Genomic DNA, 13,962 nt, shown 5'->3' on the forward strand with positions numbered 1-13,962 from the left:
AGTAACTTCCCCTTGTGTGTCCCAAGTATTTTTCAATCACTGTTTTCATGCTATCTCTGGGTTCCTTGTCTCCCTGGATCAGCATAGTACACTTTAGGCTCTATTCCAGCCAAGCCTGTTTTGAAAACTCCAGACTTTAGGGACCTAGTGTGGCAGGGGGATCTGCATTGGTCTTCCGGGGAAGGGACTCACTGTACTGGGACTGATGCAGGTTTGACCAATAAGGGCAGTGGCACCAGAGTACAGGGTCATGGTATTTGGAGCAAAGGAGGCTCAGTATCTGGCTTAGCAACCCTCAGGAAGTTATCCATGTGCCTATGCTGAGGGGCAAGAAAGGGAAATGGTGACTGTGGTCTCTTGTCCCAGGAGATGCACCTCTGTGAATGCCACCTCATAGATAAACTCTAAGAGTGAACATCCTCTCCCCATGCCCATTAGGCAATCCTCAGATCATGGCATCTGCCCTGGGGTTGCTTGCATGACTTCTCTTCAGGAGCAGGGCAGCACCCTCAGGGCTCTATCTCAGCCAAGCCTGTTGACCTCTTGAAACTCCAGTCTTTAATCCCCGCTGGTTGCAAAAACTCACGAAAATCAGCCCTCTCTTTTTCCCAGGCAATGGCTTTGGGGAAATGTACTCCATGTGCATATCCCTGTGTACTCTACTCTCTCTCATCTTTCTCCTTGACTAGGACTCTCTCCTGTCTACAGAACCCGGGATTCATTTCTACTCCAAACCACATCTCTGCACTTCCTACCTTCCTCCATGTGGCCTCTTCTTTTCCTCTAGTTCAGTTTGTTCTGTCAGTCCTCAGATCAATTTCTTGGGTATTCACAATGATTTGATAGTTATCTAGTTGTGCTTGAGGATGAGCCCAGCCTAGCATTCTTCTCCTATGCCACCATCTTAGCATACCCCCAGAAGTTAGTGATTGTGAACGAGGATAGTGCATCACAAAGGGGGTTTAGTTCAGAAATGTAGAGATATTTTAACATTTGAACATCAGTTAATATAATTCATACTATATTATTAGAGGAAAAAGGGTAAAAATACAATAATAATTTTGATGTGGAAAAAGCACTAAATGAAATTTAACATGTAACTCAACAATGATAAAAATGCTTCATAAATTAGGAAAAGAAGGAACTTGGTAATAAACAAACGTCATACTTAAAACAATGAAAGCATTTCCTCAGAAATCAAGAAAGGATACTTGCTATCACTATTTTTATTCAACATGATACAGGAGGTCATAGCTATTGCAACAAGAAAAGGAAATTATATATTGGAAATGAGGAAGTTATCATTATTCACAGGTTACATAATTATAATTGTAGAAAACCTTAAAATTCTACAAACCATTAAAAAGTGAATTTAGCAAGGCTGCAAAATACTAATCAAATATTATAAATTGATTTCTATACAGTAAGAACAGAAAATAAGATGAAAAAACTTAATACATTTTAAAAATTAGATACCCAGGAATAAATCCAATGAAAAATATGCAAGACATCTATACAGAACACTACAAAACAATCAGTATATGTGTGTGTGTGTTCATGGAATGGAGGAAATCACGAATGAATGAATTCATACAATGAATTTTGAGGTGACCTTAAATTTTCTCATGGAAAAGTGGGGGACTATGTCCCCTTCCCTTCGGAAGGGCTTATGACTGCTTCAACCAATAAACTACAACAGAAGTGATACTATGTAACTTCAAAGGTGAGATTATAAAAGGTCATGGAGCTTTCTCTATATTCTCTTTGAACACTTGTCCCCAGCTACTCCCTCTTAGAACTGACCTACCATGTTGTGAGCTCAAGTCACATAGACTATTAATAAGTGCTCTGGTATACAATACTTGTCCGGGTCCCAACATCTGGGCAAAGAATCCTCCTAATGATTTAAGCCCCAGATCCTAACCCCCAGCGGAGGCTCTAAGTATCATGGAATAGATAAGCTATCCCTACTGTGCCCCATCCCAATTCCTTATCCAACATTATTCATGAGCATAATTTTTTAAAAAAAGGTTTTTCTTTTACACTTAGTTTGGGGTGATTTGTCATTCAGCAATAGATAGAACAAAAGATGTCTTCACCAAAATTGCTCTATAGGTTCAATACAATCCCAATTAAAATCTCAGCAGAAAAAATGGAAAAACTGATCCTGAGATGCATTTGGAATCAGAAGGGACACAAGTCAAAACAATATCACAAAAGAACAAATCTGGAAGACCCATACTTCCTGATTTCAGAAGTTACTACAAAGCTACAGTTATCAATATAGTATGGTATTAAGGGATGTAGATCAATAGAAGAGTCCAGGAATAAACCTCCATGTTCAGCTGATTTTCTTTTTTCTTTTCTTTTTTTTTTTTTGTTCAGCTGATTTTCAAGGGTACCATGACTATTCAAGAAAGGCTTGCTTACAAGGTTGGCCCTCAGCTGACATCCAAAAACTTAGCTTTTGAAATTTTCTCCATATGATAAGGTTGTATTAGCTGTGCTAATCTGACCAGACTGTTTAAAAAAGCACGTGATTTATGATGAACACCTGCTTTTCTTCTGGGAAATCAGAATTTGGTGAGCAAAGGGTGCCGTATGATTTAGCCCCCAGTAAAACCCTGGACGTTGAGCTTTTAACAGGCTTCCTTGGGCAGAAATACTGTGCCCCTGTTAATGCATTTCACTGTTGGAGTACAATCTGTGTGGGCTCTTTGAGGACTGCATAGGAAGTCTGCACATGGGTTCCTCTAGATTCATTCCTCTAGTCATTCCCTCTTCCTGAGTTGTGTATCTTTGCTATGTCACTATAATAAGTCTTAGCTAAGTATTACAATATGCTTAGTCTTGTCAATCATATTGACACACTGAATGTGTGGGTGGTTATGGCCTCTTAAAATGAGTGGGTCAGGGGGCACCTGGGTGGCTCAGTGAGTGGAGCATCCAATTCTTGGTTTTGGCTCAGGTTGTGGTCTTAGAGTCCTGGGATTGAGCCCTGCATGGGGCTCTACACTCAGCACAAAGTCTGCTTGAGGTTCTTTCCCTGTCCCTCTGTCCCCCCCCCCCACTCATGCTCTTTCTAAAATAAATAAAATCTTTTTAAAAAATGAGTGGTTCAGAAGTGCCAACACAAGTGGTGTCACAACTGGCTTCCACAATATGCATATTAAGGGTTTATTGTATTTCATACACAACTCCTAGTGATTTTTTTGAACTAAAGAGATCTTCACACAAATTATATTAGGAAAGCCTAGCTCAGATTTTATATATTTGTCAGAATAAAAGCAACTTCCTCATGAGTTAAGGCACCTCCCTTCCTCTACAAGTAGAACCTAATAGAGTGCTAAAGAAAGCTTTTAAAGAAACATATCTTATTATACAAAAATGGCTCCAATTGTTAATACTTTTTAGGTGAATATTCCCTCCTCCTATTAGTTCAATTCATTTACAATTTAAAATTGTATATTATATATACATATATAATATTCTTATATTTATATATAACAGGATAATGGCAGCAGAAATTTAAATGTAATATAATACAAATAAGGGATATAAAGCTATTAAGTTGTTATGAACATACTTTTTACATTACAGATTATTTCTACAACCAAAAACATCAGGTGTCCACAAATTTTTAATTATCATTGTTACTGAAAAACTCCTGGTGAAAGTACATCAATTGTTTAATAAGAGCTTGCCAATGTCAATCAGTACAGAAAGTTATCCATACATAGCAATTTTTACAAGTGAAATTAAATGAATCTTCTCTTATCTGTACAACTATTAGAACAGTAAAAGAGAAATACTATTTAAAAAAATAAGAACTTTCACAAATGACCTGCATTACACTTTAGGTCTAATGAATTGCAATTAAGTCCCTGTTTTAAGGAAAAATATTTTGAAAGTCTTAGTTTATAGATGATAGATAAAACTGAACTTCTAAAGTTCAGGTTTGTTATTATTATATTGGTAATCACTTAAAAGATTTAAACAAACTAAAAAGATAAGCAATAAACTGTTCTTTTTGAACAAACCAAATCCAACAATTTGAATACACTGAAGCTCTATTTATATGGTCATGGCTAAAGCACTGATCATTTTCCATGGCTGGTCCTAGTAACAGGACTGATGATTCTATAGTAGACTCAAACATCATTTACTGGACTTTGAGTACAACAAATAGACATCATACAAATAGTTTCATGACCAAGAATCTCTTTTAATCTGAGAGGAAAATTAATTTCCCCAATCTTTCCCATCTTAAAATACAGAACTGTGAGAGCAGGATCCTGCAAAAGAGCAGTGGCTAAATCATGTACAAAGATAAACAGATCACTGAGATAAAATAATAAAAGAAATGAAAAACTACATGTGGTATTTTTTTAATATTCTTTCTTTCTTTCTTTCTTTATTTATTATTTATTTATTTATGACATAGAGAGAGAGGCAGATTAATAGGCAGAGAGAGAAGCTGGCTTCCCACAGGGACTGTGGGACTCAATCCTGGAACTCCAGGATCACACCGAGCTGAAGGCAGAAGCTCAACCACTGAGCCACCCATGTGTCCCACGAGTGGTATTTTCAAGTCTTTTAAAAAGTTACTCTTTTGAATTCTTAAAAAGTTACTCTTTTGAATTCTTAGGACTGCCCTTGTGCTCTGTGTTTGTATATTTCTCATTTAATACTTTATAATCCTTTGCAATTGTTAAGTAGTTGACCCACAAAGTAAATTTTTTATTTTCCCTTAACAGTTTAAGGACGAGGGGGTCAGGGGGGCAACTTAAAGCAAAAATGAGTAATTATATATATATAGTTTACACAGTCAGGTGTAAAGTACTTCAGGAATCATATGCAAATATGGGAGATGAGGGTAAGGCTGCCCTTACAACTTGTATCTGATTTACTCTATGTGGCAATTACAAGCATTCAGAATTCAACTTAAATATGGTTTTAAACTGTGTTGAAACATCCAGGACTTCAAGGGGTACTATCCTAAATCTCCAAAAGACTACCCATTTTCCTCACTTCAAGGGTCTCTAAGTTAATGGTTACTTTATGGAGAAAGGCCCCTTGCAGTTGTATAAGATAACTGATATATCCTTGTCAAAATGAAGCAAAAACAACGTAACTAAAATGGTGACTTGTCTAGTTACTATGCTACTGTTAAACTCTTAAGGTTTTTATTTAATTACGAGAACTTGTGCTCACTCCTCTGGAGTCTGGTATACAATTCAGATGTAAGCAAAGGCAAACAAGAATTAGGCGAGTTTCAAAACTTTAATAAAGAAAAAAAAAGACACTTCCAAAAATAAATGCCACACAAAGTTTTTAAAAAAGTGAAATATTCAAGAAACAAAATCCTTTACTATCAAAATATACTAAATATTAAAGTCTAATGAAGTTGAGTGTTCAAATTCTGGGTGAATGTAGCTTATAATCACATACCTAGTAAAGCAGTGTTTTTCATGATATGTTTGTTTCAAGACATTACTTAATATAGTTACTTTTTAAACCTGTATTTTCTTAAACATCAATTTCACAATTCATTTGATTATTTTTACATTCATTTATAAAAACACATTTTCTAACAACGGGTTATTTGTGCTTTAATAATAATGATCCATGGTAAAATACTTAAGTGATTTAGATGCTTTACTAATGACTACATCCATCACAGATTCTTGTACACTTATACAACTACTGCAATAATCCAAAGAGCTACAACTCTTCTTAAAAATGACACTACTCAAGTTTGGTAACCATGCTAAATAATTAAAAATGTATTTTTTTCCAAGTTAAAACATTTGAACTTTCTAGTTTTCTTTAAAATCTGCAAAGATTACCTATTTATTTAAATCACTTCTAACTGAAAATTTATAAAAACAGAAGAAAGCATCATTTTAGAATTTTCTTTATATCATCTATAGTAAAAAATGGATGTTCTCTTTCAAACTGTGATGGCACTACACTACTATTTTAAAAATTCTAGATTTTAAAATGTTAAGAAATACAATGTCCGTTCCATCTAGAGGGCACTTTAATGAATTAAACTAATTATTTTTCAGGTCTATTCCTTCTTCACTGTGAGTGACACTGCCTTACACTCATCAGAGTACTTTAGTAAATAATCCACTTAAAATGTGATCTAAGACAAACCAACTTATTCTAAACTCTCTTCTATAACAAGGTATTGATGTGTATCATCTAGACTGATACTATAATAAACAGATACAAACCTAAAGCAATAAAATTTATATAATTAATGGCAATGAATGCCAAATACGACAGATCTCATTCTCACAACTTGGAATTAATTTTCATGCAAAATTTTATAGTTTTGATCCTTACTTATAGATAATTTCTTTCTTTAAGTAATCAAGACAAATAGTAGAAAAAGCATTTTATTTATATGGAAAAAGCTACATTAATATCTGTAAAAGGTGTCAATATAATATTGCCTATACAGAAAAAAATTCAAATGTGAATAGCAACAAATAAAAGTTACACATCTTCCTACTTAGCAGTGCAATTAATTCACATTGCAATAAAGTTAAGTCAAGTATAACAAAATCAAAACAAGTGTTTCTCCATAATCAGGATACTGAGAATTACAGTGTAAAGATCCTTTCAGGTTTAAGAAATCTGTAATCAATCTACAGAATACCCTAAGACAAAGGAGACAGACAGTTAATTCATTTAATTACCAGCTGTTGGGTTTTTTCAATACTGTTCACAGGGAAAAGGTAATGAGTTGACATACATGTAAATAGAATATATTTAGTCTATACAGTAAAAAAATACAAATTATAAAGTGAGCTAACAAAGAATGAAATCTGAATACAGATTTATAAAACTGATGACATCTTAGACAACACGTACAGTATTTCTCATGTAAAAACATCTAGTTTCAGCAAAAAATAATTTGGTTGTTTTTCAGATGCATTGCAGATCTTGTAAGCTGAAGATGCAGATGTCCACGTATCTTAAAAACCATAATAAATGTCTTTCTTAATGCATACAAAATGACAAATGCTCTCATCACAGTCTTAAGGGTATTTTTGGAAGTTTGTTTTGTCTTGCTTCAGAAATACATGTAAAGTGGGTAAAATTCAAAGGATTTCATGGTACAATGAAACAGTAAACAGTGCTCAATTTACTGCTAATGTTGAAAAAAACCTAGATTTTACAGTACTCTGGTATATATGAAAATTTTTTTGATTTTACATTGCATATTTCTGAGTCCATTCTCTTGCATGTCTGTTGTATCTGTAGGCATACAAAAGAGATATAGTAAAAACATACAAACTGAATCTTTTAGAAGCCCTATTTATATAAAACTGTATATTTTACCTTTTTACACTTAATTGCAATACTCATTCATATGCCAATTATTGGCTCAATATTGGTGACTTAGGTTCATACATTATAAATAAAACAGAAAACAAGTAATTTTTAACTGATGGATTTCTCTACAACCAATATAAAAACAAGCTTAAATTATAAACAACAAAATGAGGAAATCAATTTCTAACATAAATCTATAAAAGCCAACCCTGAATGGGCACTGTCTGTAAACTGCAAATGAATCAAAAGTACCAGCAAGATGAAGCAGCTTGAAAATTACGTCAGTTTGGAGGGGGTTAGGGATAACTTCTCTTCCTGGGAGAAGATAAGGAATACAATATTCAATGCTTTCCCATTATCAAATTATTTTAAATTTACCACCTAGAACTATATATAGTTCTTTCCTATCAATAAAGTCATATTGTGCAAATACAAGATGTACTATTAAATAGTAAAGGATTAAACACTATTTGGGAAGGAATGATATCTTTTGTAAAAAGACTAATAAAGTTTAAAATGAAAGATTTCTTCCATTGGAAAGATAAACAAACTTAGTATAATAAACACAATTAATTGTACTTAAATGTATTGATAATACTTCTATTTTGGCAGACTACACAGAAATACACCCAGGCATAAACTTAAGTAAACACTTACTTTTCTTTGTCTGATTTATAGATTTGTGCAATATCTGGTACTAAGGGGTCATCTGGATTAGGATCACAAAGTAGAGAACATATGGACAATAAAACTAGATTGAAAAGAGAACAACATATTAGATAATGATCTATTTTGCACAATTACATATATGAAAATGATTTGACTGAATATAGACAATGAACTTATAAAGAAAACAAAACAAAGTAACATGCTAAATTACATTGTAGACTACTTAGAAACAAATATATATATATTTTTTTAGAAACAAATATTTTTTAAATTAAAAATTATAAAACTAGCATGTAGGATATATAATACAAAATTACCATAATTTTTGATGTTTTAAACTCTGAATTTCTACTTATTTAAAAAATATGCATCTTTATAGTAACTATAAACTATAAACATTTAATTTCAAGAGGTCTCTACAAAAATAATTTTAGGTAACATATATAGCTAATCAAAACATTTTAAAAACAGTATCCTAATTTTAGATATTTCTTAGAGATATTTCTGAACTTTAATGAGGAAACTGTCCACTTTTTATTTTATTATAATTCAGAAAATCTATGTTCTAATCAATTCAAAATAAGGAAAGCAAATTATAGTTAACAGTCCAAACCATTTTAGATTCATGTTTATGTACTTTTTACTTTAGTGCTATAGTTTGCCTACAAAGAAAGATTTGTCAGATTTTTTCAATAAATCTTTTATTCCATGTACATTATCTGTATCACACTCATTTAATAATAATGTGAACAATTATCAATATTTAACTTGTACATTTTTAAATAGAAATGAAAACTGAAAAAGTAGTTGTATCTTGCCACATCAAAATACTATTTCAAATACCTGCATTTTAAAAAACAATCTAAAGTATCTGAAGAAGTAAGGAACAAGGACTCTGGTTCCTCACTGATGTTTCAACTGCATGCCACCACTTCTGAGGGGGTATGAGGAGTCTTTGGAAGAACATTTTATCTTCACCTTCCTCTACTATGTTTATTTATCTTTTCCTACTCTTACAAATCCACAAGTGAATTTATAAAACAGAGTTAATTCTTTTTTTTTTTAAAGATTTATTTATTTTTATTTATTTATGATAGACATAGAGAGAGAGAGGCAGAGACACAGGCAGAGGGAGAAGCAGGCTCCATGCAGGGAGCCCGACGTGGGACTCGATCCCGGGACTCCGGGATGGCGCCCTGGGCCAAAGGTAGGCGCCAAACCGCTGAGCCACCCAGGGATCCCCAAACAGAGTTAATTCTTAAATGACACATGTGAAAGGGGGCTGCTAAGGGCTAATAAGAAAATTAATATTTTCTTCCTTATCTTTCATCTGCCCACTAAAATTTTAAACCTTGTATATATTAAACCAATAGGGTAGATTATCTTAGCTCACATTTCCAGAGTTTCTAGACTAAACTCATGATAAAAAAGCAAAATAAGACATTTAAAATATGGAAATCCCTCATTTCTCATTCTTGCTGCCAAAAGCCACATGCCCTGATTTCACTATCATATACGCAAATCAAATGTTTTAAGATAGAGAAAAAGGTATTAATAGTTGACATTCTTGAGTGCCTTCTATGTGCCAGATGCATAGCGACCTTAGGTGGTAATACTCTTATAATCCTCATTTTACATATGAGGAAACTGAGGCTCCTTGAAATTCTTCAAGGACAGTTTCCAGGAGCCAAGAATATTAACTAATATTTATAAAAAGTTTCCAATGTTAGAAGATAAGTGCTCAACATCTGGCAGTGTGCCATTTCTTTTATAAGTACTTAACCACTTATGCCAAATGACTTACATTTGTGATACCATTCCAGGAAAGAGTTTATTGAGTAACCTTTTGACACAAACTTTCTTACATCTAGTGCATAGCAGTTATACTATGTGAAAGCTTTTTAAAATGACACCAGAATCAACATGAACATTTTATACAAACATTTTGGTCAGAAAAACTGCCACTCATAATAACTAGCTGACAGGAAGGGCTACTCCTTACCTAATACTTAAAATATTTCTGTGGACTCTGCTTCCTATAAACCTAAACACCTTTTTAAAAAAATATTTTATTTATTTGAAAGAGAGAGAGAATGAATGATGAGGAGAGAGAGGGAGACTCCCTGCTGAACAGGGGAGTCTGATGCAGGCTGGATCCCAGGACCCAGAGATCATGACCTGAACTGCAGACAGACGCTTACCTGACTGAGCCACCCAGGCACCCCTAAACCTAATCACTTTTAAGTTAAACATTAAGGTAGCATTTATTAAAGCGATTTTTAAAATGAGCATAGACTCACTCCTCCCTTTAATCCTTCAAGAGAAATAATTTTCTTAAATTCTAGAACAAGGGAAAACTACCAAATTAAATTACTTCAGCAGATGCTTCTAACTCAAAACAGTATTTTCCAATGGTTAGGTTCTCTACTATTAGAGAAAAAAGACATAAATTAAGAGAACTGGCACAGTATAGAGTATTGGCTAATAACAAAAAGGCTTCCGAAGGTCTATGTACACATTTGATAATTTAACAAGGAAAAGCTATATATCTGTGAAAGCTGAGAATCCACATGGATCATCAGTCATGAAAATAATGCTATTGGTTACTGTAAGTTTAGACTAACATGCTAAATGTCCTGCGCTATTCTAAAGTGAAATGTGTCTCTCATTTGAAATCATTTATCAGTCTCATCTGGTATTTTTTCTTAGATGATGTAAGAGAAGTATAACTTTACTCATTACATCAAAAATCCCATTTAATAAATGGGACAGATGGTCCTAAAATCTTATTTATACCCTATCTCTCTCTTTAAAGCCCAAACTAAAGTAGTAAAATGTCAACAGGCTTATCCAAATATCTAGCTCTAACATATTTAAAATTTCTCTCATTTTATCATTACGATTTGCCCATTAATCATGCCAAGCTAACTGCTAAAAGCAAAAGAGTAAAAGAAGAGCTATGAAAATAAAGCAAAATCAAAGCAGGAAAAAACACAGATTTTTTTTTTTTAAACTTTATTCCCTATATACCTCTGCTGTATTTTTCCTGTCTCACTGTTATCAACTGTTATAAATCTGATAAATGAAATTACCTTTTGATACAGTCAGAGCTGGTGACCATTGTGACCTCAGGATATCAAGACAAATACTTCCATTACTGTTGATGTTTGGATGGTAAATTTTTGTTGTGAAAGCAATCTAAAAAACAAAACAAAAAAATGTGACAATCCATGAACTATAGACAAAACAGAACAAAATTGTGCTAGAGCAAAATGTCCTCAATTTTATATAACCTTAGAGGAGAAATGTATTCAACAAGAAACTGAGCATCTACTTTGTGCACACAGTTTTAACTACTGGGAGTGTAAAAGCAAATAAAGTCAGTTTTCCCTTTCCTCTCAGGAACTGAGAAGTATTTTGGAAGATAATAAATAAAACTCTTATAGCTGATATGACTGGCTGAGTAGTACCTGAAGTAATTAACCATGGCTTTCATCATCCCTTAAAGTAATCCTTTTCTTAATTTATCGTTGATACATGCAAGTGACACTTGGATCTAAAAATAGGGTGCTGACTTTGGTCCACAAGAAAGCTGAGGGGCCGTTACCTATCCTAAGGAGTCTGACAAGAATTCTAATCTTCCAGGAAGTTACTATATTGTTTCATATATATAATGTTAATCAGGTGTTTTTAAAAATCAGAAATAATTATTCTGAGTGACAGAATTTGTTAACAAATTTCTCCCTCTTTGATGTCACCATCACTTATTTCCTCTTCAGATCTAGTTTATATTTAATTTAATAAGAACACATTTTTATTTTTCCTACCCCACTTAACAAAGAGACTGTACCATATTTATTTTTTTAATCCTCAATATAATAGAACATCGGAGATGCTCAATAAATTTTTGAATTAAGAACTTAAGAACTGAGAAATAGGGTCAACTTTGGAAAGATAATCTCCTGAATAGAAAAGTCTGATTCTTGACCATAAAAAATTTCCCAAACTACATATATTTTAATAAGGAGGGGAAAAAAGGTAAGAAAGCTAATTTATAGTATAACAGATACTGCCTTTTATTTTATAGATATAGTCCAATATTTGAGTAAGAAAGCATATTTTAAATTCAGTTATTTTACAAAATAGTTTCAACATGCTAATCTACCCATGTGTTTGACATGATGTGTTTGACATCACATACATATCTTGGAGTAAAGAGTAAGATCCCTGGCAAAGGAGGCACATCAATCATAAAAATTAAAGTACCTTTGGTGGCTTAAAAGGATAGTCTGTCGGAAAATGTACAGTGAGAAAGAAGACTCCACCTTGATAGGCGCTATCAGGCTGAAATTACAAATATTTGCATCAGTAATTATTGTATTTTTTAGTAACCTGAGATATGATATCCCCTTAAATAGATTTGAAAAAAAAAAAATGCCATCATTCTGTCCCAAGTGCAAATCATTTACCTTGAAAATAGGTTTCCCTTAGCAGATATGAAGGAAGACTCTCCAACAATCATGACAACATCAAAGTTAAACACAAAAATAGGACCCACACAGTAGTGTGACTTAAACAGATCTTTTTATGAGTCTAGAGTTTAATAGACTGGTATACACTAAGATTGCTTTGAGAAAATAATTTTCTGCAGCAGTAATTGGTATGGGAAAAAGGGGTGGGGCTAGTATTCTTATTTACAAAACAAGATCTGATGGTCTTTTTAAAAAAAGATTTATTTACTTATTGATTTTAGAGAGAATGTAAGCTGGGAGAGGGGCAGAGAGGGAGAGATCTTGAGCAGACTCCCCACTGAGCAGGGAGCCTGACGTGGGGCTTGATCCCATGACCCTGAGATCATGACCTGAGCTGGAATCAAGAGTTGGGCACTTAACTGAGCCACCGAGGCACCCCTGAGTGTCCATTAAGGGGCAAGAATAGAGATGAACTAAAAAGACCAAGTTACAAAAAGGAAAGGCTCCGTGACAAACAATTCAGATCTCCAATCTTCACTTAGTAACGGTTTATAATGTGGAAAACGCAAAAAAAGCTAAAAATAAACCTACATAAATTCAATATTCATTTAACCAAATTAGGAGTCAACTTTACAAGAGGAATTTAAATATGGCCATGTTTCTTTATGGCAGTTAGAAAATACATTTAATGCTACAAGCAAGAAAAAAAATGACAAAGAAAAAAGGCAGCAAAATACCTAAAATTCTATTTTAATTCCTTTATACACACACACATATATACATACCCACATATATTCCTTTATATATATATATATATATTTTTTTTTAATTTATTTATGATAGTCACAGAGAGAGAGAGAGGCAGAGACACAGGCAGAGGGAGAAGCAGGCTCCATGCACCGGGAGCCTGATGTGGGATTCGATCCCGGGCCTCCAGGATCGCGCCCTGGGCCAAAGGCAGGCGCTAAACCGCTGCGCCACCCAGGGATCCCTCCTTTATATATATATAAAAGATTTTATTTATTTGAGAGAAAGTAAGAGAGCGCACACATGCACAAGGAGGTGGAGGGGCAGAGGGACAAGCAGACTACTCCCCACTGAGCAGGGAACCAGATGCAGGGCTCAGTCCCAGGACCCTAAGATCATGACCTAAGCCAAAGTCAGATGTTTAACCAACTTGGAGCCACCCAGGTGCCCTTCCTTTATACTTAATTAAATTTATCATGTTATATTACCACTTTGGTAATACTAGCAAGACTATCAATACTTCTTCGAGTCTCTGCATATACATTAGAGGACTGTACTTGATAATAGATATATATATATATATATATATATATCTAATATATATATCTTACTTATAATATATATATATATATAATATATATCTTACTATATATAGTTTAATTCCAGTTCAGCAAAAATTATAAGGAATGTAGAAAATATAAGTAAATTCAAATGATATTATAGA

The 13,962-nt window shown here is 33.5% G+C and overlaps 1 protein-coding gene across 1 annotated transcript in view; it reads right to left on the minus strand.

The window, feature by feature from the left end:
• Window positions 1-6,688: 6,688 nt before the first annotated feature.
• UBE2D1 (ubiquitin conjugating enzyme E2 D1) overlaps window positions 6,689-13,962 on the minus strand; it is a 30,749-nt gene continuing 23,475 nt past the window's right edge. The window contains exons 4-7 of the mRNA XM_041749747.1: window positions 12,286-12,363; window positions 11,112-11,217; window positions 8,008-8,101; window positions 6,689-7,272 (exon numbers count right to left, since the gene is read on the minus strand). Coding sequence (XP_041605681.1) covers window positions 7,227-7,272; window positions 8,008-8,101; window positions 11,112-11,217; window positions 12,286-12,363 — 324 coding nt within the window. The 3' untranslated portion in view covers window positions 6,689-7,226. The remainder of the gene's footprint in view (window positions 7,273-8,007; window positions 8,102-11,111; window positions 11,218-12,285; window positions 12,364-13,962) is intronic.

The sequence above is a fragment of the Vulpes lagopus genome, chromosome 3 (genome assembly GCF_018345385.1).
Source record: "Vulpes lagopus strain Blue_001 chromosome 3, ASM1834538v1, whole genome shotgun sequence".
Taxonomy (NCBI): domain Eukaryota; kingdom Metazoa; phylum Chordata; class Mammalia; order Carnivora; family Canidae; genus Vulpes; species Vulpes lagopus.